The sequence below is a fragment of the Carassius carassius genome, chromosome 21 (assembly GCF_963082965.1).
Source record: "Carassius carassius chromosome 21, fCarCar2.1, whole genome shotgun sequence".
Classification (NCBI taxonomy): domain Eukaryota; kingdom Metazoa; phylum Chordata; class Actinopteri; order Cypriniformes; family Cyprinidae; genus Carassius; species Carassius carassius.
Window position 1 is genome coordinate 30,573,658 of NC_081775.1, and position 23,608 is coordinate 30,597,265.

General features: G+C 38.8%; 2 protein-coding genes across 2 annotated transcripts in view; both read right to left on the reverse strand.

The window, feature by feature from the left end:
- The window catches only part of LOC132098123 (early estrogen-induced gene 1 protein-like), a 24,923-nt gene extending 15,225 nt beyond the window's left edge, over positions 1 to 9,698 (reverse strand). The window contains exon 1 of the mRNA XM_059504278.1: positions 9,380 to 9,698. Within this exon, the coding sequence (XP_059360261.1) occupies positions 9,380 to 9,525 (146 nt within the window). The 5' untranslated portion in view covers positions 9,526 to 9,698. The remainder of the gene's footprint in view (positions 1 to 9,379) is intronic.
- Positions 9,699 to 11,458: 1,760 nt separating this feature from the next.
- naif1 (nuclear apoptosis inducing factor 1) lies at positions 11,459 to 17,381 on the reverse strand. The gene is made up of 3 exons (XM_059504279.1): positions 16,795 to 17,381; positions 15,623 to 15,670; positions 11,459 to 12,355 (listed from the first exon to the last, which is right to left on the reverse strand). Exons 1-3 carry the CDS (start codon positions 17,231 to 17,233, stop codon positions 11,898 to 11,900), a joined length of 945 nt encoding a protein of 314 aa, XP_059360262.1. The 5' UTR covers positions 17,234 to 17,381; the 3' UTR covers positions 11,459 to 11,897.
- Positions 17,382 to 23,608: the final 6,227 nt, after the last annotated feature.

Sequence of the window (23,608 nt, forward strand, 5' to 3'; positions counted from 1 at the left end):
TTTTCTGAAAAAGATGTCTAGCTATTTTAAAATGTAATAAGACTTATTTCAAAAACATTTTACTAAATTAAGTCAAGTGCCAGTGCTGATGCACCAGTACTGTAAAATCTTTCACTTTTCTGAAGAACATATTTACAGTTGAACTAAAACGTTGCAGCATGTCTAATTTAATTTGAAGAGGAAAATCTGAATTATTCATCTTGACTTTATTCATCAGAATGGTTTATCTTTGAAGCGCTGTGTACCTGTGTCAGAAGCAGCTCATATTTCTGAACCTGTGATTAAACTGAACTACAGCCTGTACATCCAGGAGAAAAACACACAGGTTTCACAAATTAGAGGAAAGCTGTACATGTGGCAAAAGGCTGGTGCATGGGGCGATCCACACACCCAGTGGTTTGGGCTTTTTATGGTTAACCTTTCAAGAACAGCAGCACAGCAAACCAGCTCTAAAACTACAGATCATTATGCTGCTTTTTAAAAAAGACGTCCAATAACATCATCATCTAAAAGAGCAAAACTAAAGTTGCACTAAGTTGTCAGCCTATAACAATGAATAGCTTACAAGACTTTAAGCCTGCAAACAGAGTAAAACTAATCATCATTAACCAAAACATGTTGGTTGCATGAACTGAAAATTAACTTCTTTCTTTAAAGAATGAAAATTCAACATTTATTCATTCTCAAGTTAATCCAAAAATCATAAAACGTTTTTGTTGTTGTTGCATGCAAAAAAAAAAAAGTTATACAGACCAATTTTTATGTTGCTTGAACAAAAAAAGCATCCATGCAACATGGGCAGAAAATAGAGTTAATTCTGCTTGTGAATCGTGAATCAAAGATAAGGCGTGTAGCTGGACACTTTTAGCACATAACCTGATGATTACGAATGACAGTAAACACAAACTAAAAGGTTTTGGTTACATAACTGAGAAGAATCTGCTTTAAATATCATCTGTTTCAGTGTGGTGGTCAATGCACAAAATTAGCAAACCTTCTAAATCAACCGCTCACACAGGCGTATGAGGAACGAGCTGCTTTTAATTTAAGAGCAGGCCAAACCCTCCTAATTATAAGGCTGCTTAACGAAGATTCGGCCCACCCAGCTTCCTATGAGAAACTACTATTCATGGATTGGAAAATACTACATTTCTATAAATAACAATCTGCATTTGTGTGTCAGGTAAGTATTTCGATTACATTTATAGCTTTTTTGAATCACTCTTGATACTGTTCTGAAGAATGCATCATAGAATCTCATCTGAAAACTATGCTGTAGACATTTATTTGCAGTATATGACTGTGGCAGGGTTGCGTGGTTTAGCTAAGTCTGCAGCGGGAGAGAGAATCAGGAGACGAGCGGTAAGTGAGTGGTTTGGGCAAAAACTATCAACACCTGTCTCTTGTTTCAGTAATTGGCGCGGAGAAAGTATAAAACGCCAGGAGAGACAGAAGCAGTCGAGAGAGAGACGGACTGCTGGCGTGAACCGGAAACGGATCAGGAGGTCCCTACATCAGGAGCAACACCAGGCCCTGCTGGACTTGAGAACGGATCAGGAGCGGCGATTCCACGCCGTCCTTCAAGCCCAGCAGGAGGACCGCGAGAGGTTCCGGAGCTGGATCGACCGGGAGGTTCGCGCCGAGGCCACGGGACCGCCCGCGGTTCCTGCTCACTTACCCCTCCACAAGATGGGACCACAAGACGACTCAGAAGTATTCCTAGAACTGTTTGAAAAATCTGCGGAAGCGTGCGGCTGGCCCCGCGACCAATGGCCAGTCCGTCTGATCCCCCTGCTCTCGGGCGAGTCCCAGGTGGCCGCACAACAGCTACCGGTGGCGAACCTCCTAGTCATCGATGACCTAAAGAGGGCCATCATTCAGCGGGTCGGCCGGACCCCAAAGCAGCATCGCCAGCACTTACGTTCCCTGGACCTGGGGGAATCCGGTCGGCCCTTCGCGATGGCCCAGCAGCTCCGGGACTCCTGCAAGTGGCTACTGGCCGAGGGGAGTGACGTGGAACACATCATCGACCTCGTGGTGCTGGAGCAATTCATCGCTCGACTACCGAAGAAAACAGCCGAGTGGGTCCAGTGCCACCGTCCCGCGTCATCCATCTAGCAGGAGGACCATATGGTGGCGTGCCTAGGGGTCGGCGAACCCTTAACATCTCTCTCTCTCTCTCCCTCTCTCTACTCCCCTTCTCTCTCTCGACCTGTCCCTCTCCCTAGGTCCCGTCCACCCGGCCCTCCTCGTGTCCCGCCCCGGGGGCGGGGCTGATGGCTGCCAGAGGGGACAGTGCTTCTGTTTCTCCGCTCTCTCTGCGCCAATTCCCCAATCCACTCCCTGCCACTGGGGCGGCGGGGAGGTCTGGGCTGGCCTGTTGGCGTTGCAGGGACCCAGAGCATTTCGTGGACAGGTGTTCAGTGATGGAGGTGGGGATGATGATCCGGGTCCCGGATGTCCCACAGGCCACCCCCGGTCAGGCTGGCGAGTACCAAATACCTGTGAGTATCAAGGGGGGTACATATCCAGCCTTGGTGGATTCAGGATGTAACCAAACCTCAATCCATCAAAGCCTGATTCAGCCGGGGGCATTGGATACAAGCCACGTGGTTAAGTTGCGGTGCGTACACGGGGATGTGGTGGAGTATCCGGTGGTCCCAATTGTTATTCAATTCCGGGGACAAAAGCATAGTGTGGAGGTGGCGGTTAGTCCCCACCTCCGGCATCCGATAATTTTGGGAACGAATTGGCCCGCGTTTACGGTTTTATTGGGGTCGTTATGTGCGGATGCCTCTTGGGGAAATAAGGCACGGAAGGAGGCCGCACGGGTGCAGGTGCGAGAAACTGAGCCAGGGCCGCTGGGTTCTGCTTCAGATGAACCGAGCGAAATCGGGAGACTTTTTCTCTCGGAGCGTGATGACTTTCCTCTGGAGCAGTCTCAGGATGAGACATTAAAACACGTATTTCAACAGGTCCGCTCCATCGATGGCCAGTCTCTCCAACCTGCCCACCCGCTCACCTATCCGTATTTTGCCATTTTAAGAGATCGGTTGTATCGAGTGACCCAAGACGCTCAGACAAAAGTGAATACAACCCAGTTGTTGATTCCGAAGAGCCGCAGGAAAATGCTTTTCCATGCGGCTCATTCTAATCCTATGGCGGGCCATTTGGGACAGGCAGCAACACTGAATCGCCTCATGACCCATTTCTTTTGGCCAGGCATTCACGACAACGTGCGCAGGTGGTGCGCGTCTTGTCCGGAATGTCAGTTGGTGAACCCACCGGCCACCCCAAAAGCGCCTTTGCGCCTTCTTCCCTTAATACAGGTCCCCTTCGAGAGAATTGGTATGGACCTCATCGGGCCATTAGAGCGATCTGCACGGGGACATCGCTTTGCATTAATCATAGTTGACTATGCAACACGATATCCTGAAGCAGTGGCCCCCCGCAACATTTCCGCTAAGAGTGTTGCGGATGCCCTGTATCGTCTTATCTCCTGGGTGGGGTTTCCGAAAGAGATCCTCACCGATCAGGGCATGGCGTTTATGTCACGTAGGCTACGCGAACTGTACGGATTATTGGGCATTAAATCGATTCGAACTAGCGTCTATCACCCACAGACCGACAGCCTGGTCGAACGGTTTAATCGCACACTTAAATCCATGATCCGTAAATTCATTTAAGAAGACGCCAAGAATTGGGATAGGTGGCTAGAGCCCTTGTTATTCGCAGTGCGAGAGGTCCCACAAGCCTCCACAGGGTTTTCCCCCTTTGAGCTTCTCTATGGACGCCAGCCCCGAGGGGTGCTGGATGTACTGAAAGAAACTTGGGAGGAGGGGCCATCTCAGGGCAAAAACGAAATTCAGTATGTGCTTGAGAACAAAACTCCACACGTTGGGGCGGCTATCAATGGAGAATTAGTTACAAGCCCAGGACCGCCAGAGCCAGCTGTATAACAGGGGAACTAGATTACGCAAATTTGCACCGGGAGAGAAAGTACTTGTATTACTCCCAACGTTGAGCTCTAAATTAATGGCTAAGTGGCAGGGACTGTTTGAGGTCGCACGACAAGTCGGAGATCTCGATTATGAGGTAATACGGTCCGATAGGAATGGGGCCCGTCAGATCTATCAACTCAACCTCCTAAAAAAATGGAATGAGGCGGAATCAGTGATGTTGGCAACGGTGATTGGCGGGGAGGATGATCTCAGACCAGAGGCGAATGTCAAACCACAATCGCTCGCCCTGGCCCCAGGGGGAGATCACCTCTCGCCGTCACAACTCACTGATTTAACGAAATTACAGGCAGAGTTTGTCGACGTCTTCTCGCCCCTACCGGGCCGTACTAACTTGATTCAGCACCATATCGAGACCGAGCCGGGCGTGGTGGTTTGCAGCCGGTCTATCGCTTACCTGAACACAAGAAAAATGTAGTTCAGGCTGAATTAGGCGCAATGCTTGACATGGGGGTAATAGAAGAATCCAATAGTAACTGGGCGAGCCCGATAGTTTTAGTTCCGAAAACGGACGGCTCAGTCCGGTTCTGTGTGGATTACCGCAAGGTGAATGCTGTGTCGAAATTCGATGCGTATCCAATGCCGCGGGTTGACGAGTTGCTTGATCGGCTAGGCACGGCTCGTTTTTATTCGACATTGGACTTAACAAATGGTTATTGGCAGATCCCCTTGTCTCCATTATCCAAAGAAAAGACAGCTTTCACAACACCGTTTGGATTACACCAGTTTGTTACCCTTCCATTTTGTTTGTTCGGGGCACCGGCTACCTTTCAGCGCCTCATGGATAAGATTCTGCGGCCCCATGCTGCATATGCGGCTGCCTACCTGGATGATATCATTATATTTAGTAATGATTGGCAGTGGCATATGCAGCATCTGAGGGCTGTCCTGAGATCGCTGAGGGGGGCGGGACTCACGGCCAACCCAAAGAATTGTGCGATTGGGCGTGTGGAAGTAAGGTATCTGGTATCTGGGCTTCCACTTTGGGCACGGACAGGTGCGTCCCCAAATTGAAAAGACAGCTGCTATTGCGACCTGCCCACGTCCCAAGACCAAAAAGGAGGTGAGGCAGTTCTTGGGTCTGGCGGGATATTATAGGTTTATTCCTAATTATTTGGACCTCACCAGCCCTTTGACTGACCTTACTAAAAAGGAGGTGCCAGATACGGTCCAGTGGACGGAGCCGTGTCAGCAGGCCTTTTACCAGGTCAAGGCTGCCCTGTGTGGCGGGCCGTTGTTACACTCTCCTGATTTTTCTCTCCCTTTCCTGTTGCAGACAGACGCGTCGAACAGGGGGCTGGGTGCAGTCCTGTCACAGGATGATGGCTCCCCGGCCTGAGAGGGGCGGTGGGGGTATGTGGCAGGGGGGGCGTGGTTTAGCGAAGTCTGCAGCGGGAGAGAGAATCAGGAGACGAGCGGTAAGTGAGTGGTTTGGGCAAAAACTATCAACACCTGTCTCTTGTTTCAGTAATTGGCGCGGAGAGAGTATAAAACGGCAGGAGAGACAGAAGCAGTCGAGAGAGAGACGGACTGCTGACGCGAACCGGAAACGGAACGAGTAACCCGGAAGTGTTGTGCGATCGTGTCTGTGTTGATGTCAGAGTAAAAGTCACCATTGGTGTTTATAAAGTTTAAGTTTTAATTTGAGTCAATAAATTCTTCAGCAGTCCAGCCGACCCCTTTGTCCCCTTATACATTTATTTCATGTATATGTTTTTAGAAGCAGTTTATGAAGAGAAAGAATGCTGTTTATGGCCATGAATTGTTATATTGGTGCAAGTGAATGAAAATGATTAACTACAAATGTTCTTTGTGTCTGTTTAGTGGGAAAAAGTGTAGATAACCTTCCTTGATTTTGTTTTTTTACTAGGCGTTTTTAACATTTAATCATATGCATGCATGACTATCTTGGCAAAACATAAAAAGCAACACGGAGGTGTTTTTATGTGTTTGTGCTGCATGCAAGAATTTACCATTTCTTTAAAGAAATTTTTGTTAATTTTTAGTTCATGCAACTGACCGTCTTTGAGGCTTTACTTTATTGTCATATGTGACCCTGGAGCACAAAACCAGTCCTAAGAAGAGATATTTGCAGCAATAGCCAAAAATACATTGTATGGGTACAAAATTATAGATTTTTCTTTTATGGCAAAAATCATTAGGATATTAAGTAAAGATCATGTTCCATGAAGATATTGAGTAAATTTCCTATACCGTAAATATATCAAAAGTTAATTTGATTAGTAATATGCATTGCTAAGAACTTCATTTGGACAACTTTAAAGATGATTTTCTCAATATTTGGATTTCAGATTCCAGGATCTCAGCCAAATATTGTCCAATCCTAACGAACCAAACAACAAAGCTTATTTATTCAGCTTTCAGATGACTTATAAATCTCAGTTTTGTAAAATTAACACTTAAGACTAGTTTTGTGGTGAAGGGTCACATATATACGGTATAAATAAAATAAAACAGCCACTTCTGACTAGTAACTTTGACAGTTTGAATAAATGCTGGAAAAAACAGTAAAATACCTAAAAATGAATCAGGAAATGTTTTCTACCCTTTTCTCACTAAATTGACAGAAGGAAGGATTATAGTTAATCATTTACATTCATTTGCACCAATATAACAATTCATTGCCACAAACAGAATTCTTTACCTCCATATATTGCTACTAAAAAAAATTAATTGATGAGAAATGCAATGCCTTCTGCAAACCTTCTGGAGTAAATCATTGAGTTCTGAATTGATTTACTGAGACTGAAGTGAAATTAATTATGTGTATAGATACTAGTCAAATCACCCAGAAATAAAATTGTGTCAAACGTCTAATTTATTGTTGTGTCTGCGGGCGATGGCCTCATTCCTCCTGTTCTTGTCATCTGTCTGAAACCATGTGAAACCAAACATTTATCACCAAACTTCCTACAGAACAAAAAGCAACTTTCCGTTTCTGATTGCATTTCAACAATATCCTGCAATCCTCAAAATCTAGATAAGCAAACATCAGGATGATAAACCCAAAAGACTCAACCACAGTCTGATCTGTGACCTTCCTCTCACTCACGTACACTGACGTCTCTGTCTGTCCAAGAGCTTGACTTCCTCCTGAAAACCAACCCAAGACTCCACTGAAACAAAAGCGGTTTATGTGCTGAGGGAGGTGTGTGTGTGTGTGTGTGTCTGTGTTTGAAGGGTGGGAGACAGGAGAACGTGTGTGACTTGAATGAAAATGTTTAAAATAAATAAATGAGACCTTTATGAGCTTGTGGTCTGGCCCTGATTCAGCTAAAAACAGATCTGTCAACATGATCTGATCAAAATAACTGGCCTTAAAGGAATAGTTAACCCCAAAAATGAACATTTGCTCCCCCTCAGGCCATTCAAGATTGTTTCTTCATAAGATTTGGAGAATGGATGCTCTGCAGTGAATGGGTGCCGTCAGAATAAGTGTCCAAACAGCTGATAAAAACATCACAATAATCCATCAGTTAATGTCTTGAGAACCCAAAAGCTGTGTGTAAGAAACAAATCCAATATTAAGATGTTTTATGATGTAAACTTTGGCTTTCGGCTAAAATATGATGAAATATGATCTCATGATGTCTCTCACTTCAAAATCCACCCACATATTTGTTTAGAGCTGTTTTGTACTTAAGGCTTGTAAACATTGTTTGATCTGTGCAGTCTTGATGGATGTGTTTCTTAAAAACATGTAGCCTTTGTCTTCTCCAGCTGTTAACTGATGGACTGAAGTGCTGTGGATTATTGTTATATTTTTATCTGCTGTTTAGACTCTCATTCTGACGGCACCCATTCACTGCAGAGCAAGTGATTCAATGCTACACTTCTCCAAATCTGATGAAGAAACAAAAACTCATCTACATCTTGAATGTCCTGGGGGGGGGGCATTTCTTTTTTTTCAGCATTTCTTTTTTTTAACTATTCCTTTAATTGCAAATTATTTATGAGAGCATGTTATTGCAAAGTTATTGCAAACTCCAGCATTGAAACACCGGGATGCACGGATGGAAAAAACTGCTGTCTGAAAAAACAACTGATGTGGAGGACAGCGAGTCTTTCCTGTTATTCTCAGACTGTAATGAGCAAAGAGGAGAAAGGACACCAGACAGCCTGGAAAACAACAGCTGAGCTGTAAATCACACTCAAATGACGACTATGCATTGTTGACTTTACTATGATTATAGGAAACCTAAACTCAGTGTTTCTGTAAAGTGAGTTTGTTTGAAATACTACAGTTTTTGAGTCATGAGTAAAACTAAGCACAACAATGAAATGAATTATTTAGATCACACAGACCAATCCATGATGGAGCTCAAAATGACACGATTTAATGGATAAAGTGAAACAGCAGACTACAAAACAAAAACAAAATACAACAATTCAACAGACACTGCATCTGGAAATGATCTTGTACATGTGAGTCTGTCTTCACTTCCCTCTGATCACATGATCAACATCCTCATGCAACCATCTCAAACTGAGAAACTGATCATTAATAACAACTGCAGGCAACCAATCACAACTCTAGCAGTGATACTTTAGAACCAGATCAATGGTCAGAAGAATCTGAAATGATAAAATATATTTTTTTAATCTTCTAGAACCAAATACTCCAACCCCCCCCCCCCCCCCCCCCTCAAGAAATGACAGTAAACAAACAAAAAATACTACTTGAAATTAAATAAACATCAACTGAAAAAATTATATATTTATTTTATTTTAATATTTTAGCCTATTGCCAAAAGAAACTTTTTCTCATTTTAATTTAGCTTAACTAAAAAAAAAAAAAGAAAAAGAGGAATCCGCAGACATAAAAAAATATATTTTATAAGTAAAAACAAAACTAATAACAGACAAAAACAAAAAAAAACTTTGTCTAAAATTAAAATGAAAACAAAAAATATTAAAATACAGACTTATTCAGAAATTACTCAACACTATGACATCTCAAATAAACTCTGCAAGAAGGTCCTGCTGAATTTAAAGCAAGTATCTTTTTATTTTAAAGCTGCAGACCAACAAGTATCTTTTTATTAGCATTATTTATTAATTTTTTTATCATAAGCTTTATAAAAGCACCGTGGTACAGTGATAGCAATACAATGTATCAGACTGCAATTATTAATTTACCGTGGTGTTACATTAAAAAGAAAAAGTTCCCTGGTACTTTTCAGAACTTTTTGCAGGTTAAATACTTCGGAGCAGCATGTAAACACGTGATGCATGAATACAATCTGTCACTATCAGCACTGCACACTTTGAGTGAGAGCATCTGAAATTACACAAACAAATACTGCGATGATGATGAGGATGATGAAGAGGTGTTTTACCTGGATGATGAAGCAGTGAAATCTCCTCCATCCAGCAGTCTGATCTTACAGAACAGAACTCCGTTGACAAACGGCACAGCTGTCAGCTCCTCCAGAGTAACGAGGGTCTGAAACTTGAACTTCTTCTTCTTGACGAGAAACGCCATGAACTCGAGCTCGAAATGGTTCGATTCTTTAGTGAAGTCTAATGTTTAAAGGTTTTGATCTGGCTGTGGGAGAGCTCTCTGCGGGTCATGTTCTCATTAGCAGAATCAATCGAGTCCTCGGTGTTTCTGTCTGCAGTGTTTCGATGAGACGAGACTCTGTGTGTGGATCAGGGATTGTGAAGCTCCGCCCCTTTCTCTCTCTCTCTCTCTCACACACACACACACACACACACACACACACACACACACACACACATACTGATCTCCGGTCAGTAGTTATTTTAATATTACCAATTATAAAAGCTTTAAATATAACTTCCAAATGTAATTTATACTTAAATATCAATATTTTAAATATATATAAATTATAATATAATTTATACATCATATGTGGAGATTCGAAAACAGAAATCCCCTCCTCGGTGAGTCATTGGAGTTGTTAGGAACCACCATCTCTCAGAACCTGAAGTGGGACATTCACATTGACTCGTGCTGAAAAAGACCCAGAGGTTGTACTTCCTTCATCAGCTGAAAAACTTAAACCTGCCACATGCACAGATGACACAGTTCTTCTCAGCTGTTATTGGGTCGGTTCTGTGCTCTTCTGTAACTGTCTGTCAGCAAATCAGAGTTCACGGACTGTCAGGATCGTAGAAATGATCACTGGTGTTCACCTGCCCAATCTTCAGGACTTGAGTGAAGAAACGGACAGGAAACATCATCACAAAAACACAACCTGTGTGCACTTCTCCCCTCAGACAGACGCTACAGATCTCTGAGTACTAGAACATCTAGACAGAAAACAGTTTTCCTCATGCCATCTCCAGCTTAAACAGCTGACACATGAATCACCTGTGTTCTGTAATTCATTCTCCATCTTTATTTATTGCCTCTTTCTCAAGTATTATGTATGTATTCAAAAGTTTTTTAACAGTAAGATTTATGTTTTATAAAGAATTCTCAAGCATGCTATAATTTTATACACTATACCATTTAAAAGCTTAGGGTAAGTATATATATATATATATATTTTAAGGATCATGTGACACTGAAGACTGGAGTAATGATGCTAAAAAAATAATCTTTGAAAAAAAATTACATATTCAAATAGAAAAGTTATTTTAAATAGTCAAATATTTCAGAATATTACTGTTTTTGCTGTACTTTGCATAAATGCAGGCTAAGTGAGCAGAATAAATTTATTTTATTCTGTTTATTTTACTTACTGTTCAAAAACCTTTGACTGGTAGTGTCTATATTTTACATTTAGTCATTTAGCAGACTTTTATTGAAAGCGACTTACAAATGAGGACAAGGAAACAATCAAAATCAACAAAAGAGCAATGAAATATAAGTGATATAACAAGACTCAGTCTCATGCTACACGTACTATATGAAGTCTTAAATCATTTACTTATATATTTAAAAATAGAAAACATATTTTAAACATTTTTATCAGCTGGTTTATCAATAAAACACTTGAACATACGATTACACTGATATCTGTCTATGTTAAAATACTAAAAGCTCATTTCTCCATGTCAGAAGTATAAGTATGGAGTCCCTCAGATGAAATAAAGTGCACTTTGTCTCCCTCTCGTGAAAAAGTCACCTACATGCAAGAAGACTGAAAGTCAAAGGGAAATTATGTTACATTGTTTAACTAAGGTAGAGAAACTGCATTTAAACTCCTCATATATTAGAAGTGAAAGTAACAACATATAACTAAAGTAGTGGAAAGGTCTAAATGAAATCGTAAATGTAAGTCTTTCCAACTGTAAATATGTCAGAGTACAGTTAATCAGCTTGTTTAGTGCTAGAGTAAAATACAAATATACCCAAACGTAAATGTAAATGGATATATTTACAATAAAGCCTGTGGCACACATCAAGACTTTTAAGCATCAATAAAACACAAATGAAGACTTAGACGTGTGTGGAGAGTTTCTTTATTTAGCAAACTTAAATAAAAAAGGCAAATTCTCAAAAGCTAAAGAAACAAAAGCCTCCACAAAGAACCGCTGAAAGTGTGTTTTCTTTAGGCCTCTGACCCAGATTTGGGTTTTGAATGTTCGTTTGATGATCAATTGCACTCCCAAAGCTGAAATGTCTTTTCAACTTCTTTTTTTTTTAAGCAACCAAATGTAAGCAACTTAAACTGAAAGGACTTCACAGTATCTTCAAATTGTCAAAAGCAAAAAACTGAAGTCTTTTGTAAAGTGAAACGTCAGTATTTTGGCCACTTCCTTAAAATGCTCATAAAAGTCCTCATTACGCTGCATCCCTCAAGCACATATAAGCACAAACTCTTTGAGGCACCGTGCTGTACAATAATTTACAGTCTATTCTAGACCACACACACACACAGGTCTCTATTGTGCGTCTTCTGTCTGTGGCGCTCCTTCTCCGGTCTCTGTGGCAGCCGGTGGAGCAGTGTTTGGGCTGTTGGCGCTCTGCAGGAACTTCCTCAAGTCCTTCAGAGCGGGTCTGAACATCTGGATGAGGGCGAGCAGGGCGGCCTGCATTCCCTCCAGAGCCTGGGCTTGTCTCTCCTGAGCGCAGGCCTGGGCCTCCTGCGAGCGGCGGATCATCTGCAGCAGGTCGTTCTGGTTCTCCAGGTGCTGGGCGATCTCGCGCACGTGCAGGTTGGTGACGCGGTGCTCCTGCAGCAGTTTGGCCGAATTGAGCGCGATGCGGCTCTTCAGTTCCTGCGGTTTGCACTCGGCCTGCGCCAGCATCTCCACCGGAGCCTCAGTGGTGACGGTCACCGGCGTCTCGGTGGTGCAGTACTCCACCATGCCTTCCTCCAGCGTGTGGTACGTCGTCTCGGCTGCAGAGGAATAATCACACACACACATATGTGACCCTCAGTTTGGGAAGTAACTAGTTGCATGTAACTAAATTCCACAAAGTATATATATCCCTAAACCAGATTTTATTCATTATCATCAGATACCATTCTGCATCCCTAAAAAAGATTATTTATTTTTACTTTTTGCAATTTTGGACATTTAAGTATATATTAGGGGTGTAACGATACACCAATGGCACGGTTCGGTTCAGTTTACGATTTGCAGCCACGGTTCGGTTCGTTCATGTCGTTTCACCAGCAATGCTAAGGAACAATAGATTCACTTAATTTAATTATAACTACAAAAATAACTTGTATTTTTATTTATTAACTTTGGCTTCACATTTTTAGTGCAGTCAGCGTACCCGAGAAAACAAAAATGAAATAAATACTTCCAATGTAGACTAGTCAGAATAAAACATTTATCTCTTTAGTGCACTCAGCTTATCTGAGTAAACTAAAATTAAATATATTATAAGTAAAATATATATAAGTATCTTTCACCATTTGATATGGAGACATTTGATATGATAAACATTACAGGGTGCAGGACCTGGCTCCACTGGAAATAACTTTCCAAACAGTTCAGAGATTGCTGGAGGATCATCACTGCTGGATGCCACATCTAACTGCTCCTCTGAGACCAATTTTCACGTGTAGTTCAGACGCGGGCCAAGTAATTGTTTGATCATGGTCAGAGTTAGCTTGTATCTTCATTCTGAAGGCAGTGGGAAAGGTTTCCTGTTTTTGAGGCTTCTTACGTATGCCGCTAATATCAATGTTGGGGTGATGTCTCCGGAGATTGCTTGCATATTAGACGTGTTTCCTGTCGTATAAGTAATTTTTGAGAAACAGTTACGACAGACTGTGTGTGCTTTGTCCACGACACAAATTCCATTCGTGTACTCCAATGGAAAACTAAAATGTTACCACACAAGAGACTTAAATGTGTCTTAAATCTGCAATCTCAGGCGGAGCAGCCATCCTAAATGTGCTTCAGAGTGGGTTTGTGAATCATTTGAGTCAATTGAGTCAGATCGGGACTTCAGAGCGGGCTCGCGAATCATTTGAGTCATTTGAATCAGATCACGACTTCAGAGCGGGTTCGCGAATCATTTGAGTCATTTGAGTCAGATCGCGACTTCAGAGCGGGTTCGCGAATCATTTGAGTCAGATCGCGAATTCAGAGCGGGTTCGCGAATCATTTGAGTCATTTGAGTCAGATCGCGACTTCGGAGCGGGTCCGCGAATCATTTGAGTCAATTGAGTCAGATCGGGACTTCTAAGCGGGTTCGCGAATCATTTGAGTCGTTCGAGTCAGATCGCGACTTCAGAGCGGTTTCGCGAATCATTTGAGTCAGATCGCGACTTCAGAGCAGGTTCGCGAATCATTTGAGTCAGATCGCGACTTCAGAGCGGGTTCGCGAATCATTTGAGTCAGATCGCGACTTTAGAGCGGGTTCGCGAATCATTTGAGTCAGATCGCGACTTCAGAGCGGGTTCGCGAATCATTTGATTCAAATCGCGACTTCAGAGCGGGTTCGCGAATCATTTGATTCAGATCGCGACTTCAGAGCGGGTTCGCGAATTATTTGAGTCAGATCGCGACTTCAGAGCGGGTTCGCGAATCATTTGAGTCAGATCGCGACTTCAGAGCGGGTTCGCGAATCATTTGAGTCAGATCGCGACTTCAGAGCGGGTTCGTGAATCATTTGAGTCGTTTGATTCAGATCGGGACGTCAGAGCATTCTCGCGAATGATTTGATTTGGTTTGTTTTATTATTTGCATCTTTTTTATTTTATTTTATTTTATTTTATGTACTTCAGTCTTTCTGTCAATGCTTTATACTCATCATGACATGACAGTCTGAATATTATGCATTAAATTTTAGTGGAAACACTTGTTTGTTTACTGTGTTGAGACATGCTGCGTTCGATCGCATACGTTGTCAGTGTTGTGCGCTTGGTTTGGACTTTTGCTTCATTTTTTATCTTTACATGTGTGTGTTTGTGTGTGTGTGTGTGTGTGTGTGTGTGTGTGTGTGTGTGTGTGTGTGTGTGTGTGTGTATATGTCCAAAACTGTTATTTTTCCAAAAAAAAAAATCTTGTTTAGGGATGCACGATATTATCTGATGATAATGAAATATTATGCATATATGTCTTGCCGATAAGAGGAATAAATGAATCATCTAATGATGATTAGACTGACTGTTTTTGATTAATCTGTGAAAGCACGTCCAGAATGACGCGTTAGATGTATGATAATAAACAGTAACAGCGCGCGCAGCATCAGCGTCCCCCGGGTCCTAACGCCCTTCTGTAAGGCGTTTCAATCTGTAGGGGGCACTGTTGGCCTACTTCTAATTAAATAAAACATAAATTAGGCTGCCCAAATAACGTTTAGACTGTGTTTCTGATTAAATAAAGCAATAATTAATTTCATAAAATAATGAGTAAACTTCATTGTATTGTCAAAGAAAAACGTCATTGTTGTTTATTTAATTCTAACTAATATGTTCTAGTTAAAGTCTAACTAATGTTAAAAATATTTTGCTCAAAAATTCTGCACAGGAGAGACTTGGTGTTGTTTCCAAACAAAAGGAAATATATCGGTATCGGCCAAAATGAGGTGAAAAATATCAACATATCGGATATCTGCAAAAATCCAATATCGTGCATCCCTAATATTTTTGCAACATTTTACAAAAATCAAGATGTAATATATTTTAGCAAAATTCCATGTTATAAAAGATGAAGTGCTACGATATTGCTCTAAAATATAAGACAACAATGTTTTGGGAGTTTAGGACACAAAACAGGACACAGGCTTAAGCAATAACTTTTATTTACTATTTGGGTTTATGTTTGTGCTTTGTTTTTTAAGATTAACTCTTTTTTTTCCAAGGCATGGATTTTGAGGTGGCTATGCTTTAAAACTCAATTATTATAATCTTTTTTTCAAGTGATGAAGGATTTGGATACACTACAATAAGGTTAAAGGTGAATTTCTCAATATTTAGATTTTATTGCACCCTCAGATTGCAAATTTTCAAATAGTTGTATCTCAGCCAAATATTATCCTAACAAACCATACATCAATGGAAAGCGTAATTATTCAGCTTTCAGATGATGTATAAATCTCAATGTTAAGAAATTGACCCTTAGGACTGGTTTTGTGCTGCAGGGTGCTATTATAAAGAGAAAATAGGCTTAGATGAAGGTCATAAGTCACGCTAAAATCGTACCTTCAAGAGTTTTGATCTCACACGCTGCTGCGGCTGCTGGCTGAATGCCTATGAAGAGAGAATAGCACTTTTATTTCAATTTTTAAAACTCAAAATGTAAGTTATAAAACATAAATAATTGTTTCCTTTTGAGATATCATCACTTTGACACTGCAGTCAAAACCTTATTTTTTTCAGGCACTTTGGTGAATTTTCAGCTATGTTGCTTTATATAAAATTGACATTTAAGTGCTTATTTTAGTACTATGTATCTATTTCTGTCTGTAAATTTTCATTACAATACATATCTTTAAAAACCTTTTTTTCACATGAGACATTTTTATCTGTCAATTTGGACGATTTCTTGCAGTTTTGATTTTATATCTCACAATTTGGTCTTTTTCATCCAATTTTGAGTTTTTATCTCACAATTTGGACTTCTTTCGTGCATATTTTGGTTTTATATCTCACATTTTGGTCTTTTTCTCCCAATTTTGAGTTTTTATCTGACAATTTGGACTTCTTTCTTGCATATTTTGATTTTATATCTCACAATTTGGTCTTTTTCTCCCAATTTTGAGTTTGTATCCCCAAAATTTGGTCTTCTTTCTTACATATTTTGATTTTATATCTCACAATTTGTACTTCTTTCTTGAATATTTTGATTTTATATCCCACAATTTTGTATTTTCTTCCAATTTAGAGTTTTTATCCCCAAAATTTGGTCTTTTTTCTTCCCTATTTTGATTATATATGCTACAATTTGGTCTTTTTCTCACAACTTTTTTTTTTAGTTTTTATCTCACAATTTGGACTTCTTTCTTGCATATTTTGATTTTATATCTCTCAGTTTGGTCTTTTTCTCCCAATTTTGAGTTTTTATCTCACAATTTGGAATTTTTCTTGCACATTTTATTTTATATCCTACAATTTGAACGTCTTCCCTATTTTGATTTTATATCTCACAATTCCAAATAAGATAATAATAACGTTACATTTTAATTTCATTCCTTTCATCCCTCCCTACAAAAAAAAACTAAGAAAACATCTTTTACAAACATCTACATGTCTGTCTCTTTTAAGTAATTAGTGTTGTAGGGATTATTACTATATCACAATAGACCTCACTAATGTCTGAGTGAGTGTCGAGTCTGCGCACGTGCGGTTACGCAGCAGTCACGCTATTGTCTTACTCTGCGTTAGCGCGGCGGCGGCGGCGGCGGAGCTGATGGGCACCGTGATCTCGGCGGTCGCGTCCGCCGCAGGGAGGCTGATGATGGTCGCTTCTCCCAGCAGATTGCAGATGCGCTGCTGCATGGAGCTCAGGATGACGGGCACGCTACTGCAGTCTCCCGTGCCCTCCATGGCCGCGCGCGCCTGGGCCACTTTCCTCCGCACCTCCGTCTTCAGATCGGACCATTTCTTCTTGACCTCCGCGAGCTCGCGCTGGCAGGTGCTCACGGCGTTCACGCGCTTCAGGATCTCCACCCACGCGCTGTTCTTGGCGATGTGCGTGACGCCCGCGTTAAAATGATTCACCAAAATGTGTTTCTGTTTCTCCATCTCCTCCACGATGATCTCCACCTCCCTTTCGGAGAAATTAGTTTTTCTCTTTTTGGCTTGAGACGCCATAACGCATTTAATTGGACTTAAGAGAGGTGGGGGGATAATATAAAATTGCGTAGAATACGTAAAAATAGTAAGTTTTTGTCCTGACACAATTGCGCAGCGTAATGGCTTCTTGAATCGACTTCTCTTCCAACAACAACGTTCGCGGACGCAAATGGCTGAAGTCCCGCCCATTCGTCGCCTCTTACGAATCTCATTGGCTTAGATTTGCCATTGTCGGTGACGAGCTATCTTTTTGATTGGTGGAAACTGTTATCAGTTATCAGGCATTACGAAGCCATACGATTGCGCTAGACTTATTTTCAACCACTGGAGGGAGCTATTTCATAACATATATTTCATATATAGAGAGAGAGAGAGAGAGAGACACACACAGCGTTGTAAATGTTGACCATAATAAATTATATAACAAAGACAAAAGAACATATATATATATATATATATATATATAACTTTGAAAGGTTTTGATCCACTTCAAATGTAGACTAGTGTGTGAGTGCGTGCATATATATATATATATATATATATATATATATATATATATATTATACAGTACAGACCAAAAGTTTGGAAACATTACTATTTTTAATGTTTTTGAAAGACGTTTCTTCTGCTCATCAAGCCTGCATTTATTTGATCAAAAATACAGAAAAAAACAGTAATATTGTGAAATATTATTACAACTTAAAATAATAGTTTTCTATTTGAATATACTTTTAAAAAATAATTTATTCCTGTGATGCAAAGCTGAATTTTCAGCATCATTACTCCAGCCTTCAGTGTCACATGTAACATCAGTCTATCACATGATCATTTAGAAATCATTCTAATATTCTGATTCATTATGAGTGTTGGAAACAGTTCTGCTGTCTCATATATTTGATGAATAAAAGGTTAAAAAGAACTGCATTTATTCAAAAAAAAATATTTTCTTTACTATCACTTTTTATCAATTTAACACATCCTTGCTGAATAAAAGTATTGATTTTATTTAAAAAGAAAAAAAAATTACTGACCCCAAATTACTGACCAGTAGTGTATATTGTTATTACAAAATATTTATATTTTAAAAACATAGCTTCTTTTTTTTTTTTTTTTTTACTTTTTATTCATCAAAGTATCCTAAAAAAGTATCACATGTTCTGAAAAAATATTAAGCAGCAGAACTGTTTCCAACTTTGATAATGAATCATCATATTAGAATGATTTCTAAAGGATCATGTGATAATGATCCTAAAAATTCAGCTTTGCATCACAGAAATAAATGATAATTTAAAATATAATACATTTAAAAACACTTATTTTAAATTGTAATAATATATCACAATATTAAAAATGTTTCTGTATTTTTGATCAAATAAATGCAGGTTTGATGAGCAGAAGAAACTTCTTTCAAAAACATAAAAAATAGTAATGTTTCCAAACTTTTGGTCGGTACTGTATATATATATATATATATATATATATGAATATGAATGATATAGTCACATAAAATAAGTATTCTATTCTGTTATATTATAAATCTCTACATTTAAAAAAATGCTAAATGATCCTGGTCTGATTGGTGGATTATGATGCAGAAGCAGATAAAAGTGGCACATAATATAAACACAGCCCTGATATCCGACTGAACCAAGTATCTACAGTACGACTGAGTGTCAACAAAACTCTCTAAAAATAGTCTTAAGTGCACTGGCAGGATGTTTCCAGCATCCTCAAGCTTGTGCAAATATGTGCACTTGACAGTAAAGATTTGACCCGTGGCATTTCTAAGAAGTGTGCAAACTTATAATCTCACTAATATGAACAGGTCAAAACCAGAGCTTTGTAGTTCAAGCAAACTATAAATCTGCTAAAACGGGTTTGTCTTTGATAAAGGCTTCACAGAAGTATTAGCAGTGGACTGAAATAGAACGTTCTGAGAATTCAGATTGATATTATAGTTTAATAAAAACTGTATTCTTAGAATAAAGTCACCTATTCTAATCAAATGACAGCAAACACACAACCCGAGGACTTCGTATATGCTCAGACTAACATGTTATATTTAACAGTTACAATGCTGTTCTGCTATTAAAGAAGTGTTGACTGCATCTGGTTCATTGTGTGAAGTGTGAAGTGTGAAAAAGCTTGAATTTAGTAACCTTGTACTCTTTATTATCAAAACAAAGACTAGGATCTGTCTGGGACAGAAATGTTCCAAAATTGTCCAAAGGTCACAACCACCAACCTGTTTAAGTTATATATTATCCTCAACACACTTGACTGAAGTTAATTTGTTCTCATGCAGAGATTTTTAAGAAACTGTCTCTCGTTCGTAGACGTTTGTGGGGTCAGATATGCAAATTAACTTTTCGGAATGGAGAAAATCTGTTATAAATCTGCTGTCCATCAAGGGCTCTTGCCTCATCTTTTCACTTCACTGGCAGCACTTTGTGATTCATTTTTACGGTCATGACACGCTGAAACCCTTCCAGACTCTTCAAGCAAAACAAGTGAACATGAACCTTCAAAGCACACAGGGATCTCATAAAGCTTCTATGCCTGTTATTGTTTCTGTTGCGCAATCTGAATCTGAATTTATGATGCTCTTGATTGTAATTAAAATGAAATTTTATACATGAAATGAAATACAATGAAATAAAACATGAAATTTCCAGCTGTTGTGGTTTTGCCTGCAGCTTGTGAATGTAAAGTACACTACCATACAAACAGAGTTATTGTTATTATTTTTGTTTTTGTCAAGGATGCATTCAATTGTGCACACAAGAGATATTTATAAAAGATTTCTATTTCAAATAAATTCTGTTCTTTTGAACTCTTTATTCGTCTGTGAATCCTGAGAGATAAAATGTATCATGCTTTCCACAAAAAAAAATTAGTTTTCAATAATATAATTATATTACATGTTTCTTGAGCAGCAAATCGGCATATTAGAATGTTTTCTGAAGTATCGCTGAAGACTGCTGAAAATTCAGCTGCGCATCACAGAAATAAATTACATTTGACAATATATTGACATAGAAAACAGTTGTTTTAAATTGAAATAATATTTCACATTTGTACTGTTTTTACTGTATTTTTGATCAGATAAATGCAGACTTGGTGTGCAAAAGACTCTTCTAACAAAAACATTTAAAAATCCTATTGACCCCAACCTTTCTAACAGTATTTCTATAGTATATAATAGCTGTTTTGTACGTTTTATTATTGAAAAATTCTGAATTCTGTTCAGTAATTAGATCTGGGGTATCAGTAACTCAACATCAGCCTATATCCAGTATTTCTTAAGCTGCTCTTTTCTCCTGTTTTTGTTGATAAGAGCGTTTGAGAATCTCAGCAGATTCTTGATCCAGTGTCCTCTATACTGAGAGACAAACAGTGACTGTGAAGCTGTTAATGGCACGTTAAATCTGAGATTGCACATTCTGTTTTTCACCCATCAGTCTGACCTCCAGGTGAAGTTTATCGGCCGCGTTTCAGTGGATCAGACGTAATCCAGACCAAGCTCCAAACAAACACATCACCTAGTGTCTGTATTGTGGTTAATATACACCTTTAATAGCTTCTGCACCAAAGATCAGTCTTGAGTTTGAATGTATGGAGTCTTTATGAATGGGCCATTTATCTTTAGTACAGGATGTATTTGTACATGACATAAACTGATAAATGGGTCAGACCTGCCTTATCATATCAAGATACAGGTGTTGGTTTTCCTGCTGGACATCACTGCCTGACGCACCTCCTCCAGTGCCAATGTACTGTAATGTAATGCAATGCACTGATCAGAGAACTGATTTCTCAACATTACCTGAAAAACAACCTATAGATCCGCATTATGACCCCACATAAAGTACTTATTATACTTTTTGGGTAATTTGTAGAGGAACAAAATATTTGTGCATTTAAATAATAATTTTTCTAAAGGGTAAATTATATTTAGACCTTAAAAAACAATTTTTAAAAACAATTTTAATACATTTCTAAAATGTTAAATCAATTTAAAATGAAAAAAGAAAAGAGAAAAATAAAAACTATAGTAATAAATATTGTAATGATGCTAAAATATCACTTCTTTAGTCATCACAACATAAAACCATATATATATATCACTCAAGTGCAACTTAGACATTGTGTCCTTATTTAAATATAATTTCTCAGTAATTTATAAGATACACTAAGAAAATGAAAAATAAACATATTTTAAGTTGTAAATAAAACAAAGATTACTGGCACAATTTACAAGAAAATACTTTTTCTACTTCCAAATAGTTTTCTACTTCAAGATTTCATTTTTAGTTTTCATTTCTTTGTGAAATTTTCTATCAATCTGTGAAAAAAAGTTACTAAATCAAACCAAATAGTTTTTAGTGTAAGAAAAAAAAACGTTTATTTGCTGTTTCATTCATGCACTAAAGGTCTTGAATTAATGAAATATAACAGGATGTCGTTTCACACGGGTTCTGTTCACTGAACATCCCTGCTGGATGAAATCAGAGCTCTGTACTGACTCCCAAAGCCTGCGTCTGTCCCCTTCCATGTGTTTAGTGATCCCTAATGTGTGACTTGGCTAAAATTAGTTTTTAGAGAGCACTGGAGTCAAATTCATGTTGCATACAGTACATGAGTGCACTGCTTCTCTCCAGCTGAACTGGATTGTGTTACAAAGGTGCTGATTAGTTCCTATTTTGGTTTTGGAGTAAAGGAACTGTCATACTCACACTAAAGTTCACTAATTACTTTATCATATGACACTACTTATCTGGCAATGCAATAATACATGTACATAATTTGTACTGATGAAAAAAAAAATAACATGCATGCTCTGTAGTGAATGGGTGCCGTCAGAATGAGAGTCCAAACAGCTGATAAAAACATCACAATAATACACACCACTCCAGTCTTATCAATTAAAATCTTGAGAAATTAAAAGCTATATGTTTATAAGAAACAGAAATCCATCGTTACGAAGTTCTAACCATTGCTTAAATATGATGCTTCCCAAAAAGCCCTCTTGTCTGAATCAGGGGAGAAATCTGCACAGATTGAGCACCATTTACAAGCCAAAACAGCTCTAAACAAATATGTGGCTGAGTGTTTTCACTGAAGGAAGTATTATTATGAACTCATATTTTAGTTAAACACAGTCGCTTAGTTAAAAATGCCTTAATAAAAGATTTGTTTCTTACAAACATGCAGCTTTTGTCTTCTCAAGATGTAACTGATGGACTGGTGTTCTGTGTGGATTATTGTGATGTTTTTATTAGCTATTTGGACTCTCATTCTGACGGCACCCATTCACTACAGAGCATGCATTGCAGAACAAGTAATGCAATGCTACATTTCTCCAAATCTGATTTGACAAAAAACAAAACAAATCTATCTACATCCGATATAGCCTGATGATGAGCACATTTTCATCAGACATTAATTTGTTGTATTAACTATTCCTTTAATAATTCTTGCACATAAAGAGATCTAAACAGTCCTCTCCATACACCGGGCTTTTCCCTCGCTGCGTGTGAATCATGTCCTGTATTCAGGTTACAGATGGTGAAGGTTGGTGTCCCCCTCTGCACAGATACCGTATAAATCTCTCTGGAGTTGGTCTTGGCACAGATGCTTCTCCTTCACCAGACTCTGACGTAATATTGCAACTGGAGCAGACAGCTTTCCTGCAGGATTGTTCCCCACAAATTTCAGCCTCGCCGTTTATATTTGGGCCTAACATTAATTGCTGCTGCTAACCAAAAACCCAGCAGTGACCTGCTGGTATATTTATCTCACAATAGTTCAATTTAAGATTCAGGCTTCAGTGTTATTTCAAATATTTAACCTATTTAAAGACAATCTGATAAATAACAATAATAAAAAAAAACGATATGCATTGGGATATGCATTCTCATAATCACAATAAACATATAAATATACATATTAAAGCACAATAGTGAAGACATCTCATGAAAGCAAGTGTAGTTATTGTTGTCATTTTATTTTATTTGGACATGTTATAGTCTTTTATAATTTCATATGCAACCACATGGACTTATTTATTTATTTTTTGTTCACTTTTTAAGTAAATTAACTAAAATACACAGGTACTTTTAAAGAGTCAGGTACAATTGCACAAAACAAGTTTAAACTCATAGGTTTTTCAGCAATGAAAAACAACTCAAAATGTGTTATTGTACTAGCATTGATATCAAATTATATTTCTATTAATATTTTTAATAAGTTTTTATATATGTAACCTGAGGCATTTCACTAGCTTTAGGTAGGCCAGTAACTATTTTTTTAATAATTCTGTATTTTTTGTTATTAGTATATGACAGGTCGCTGCAGGTCTGTTCCGGTTTCTCTGTTTTGTGAGGAGTTTCA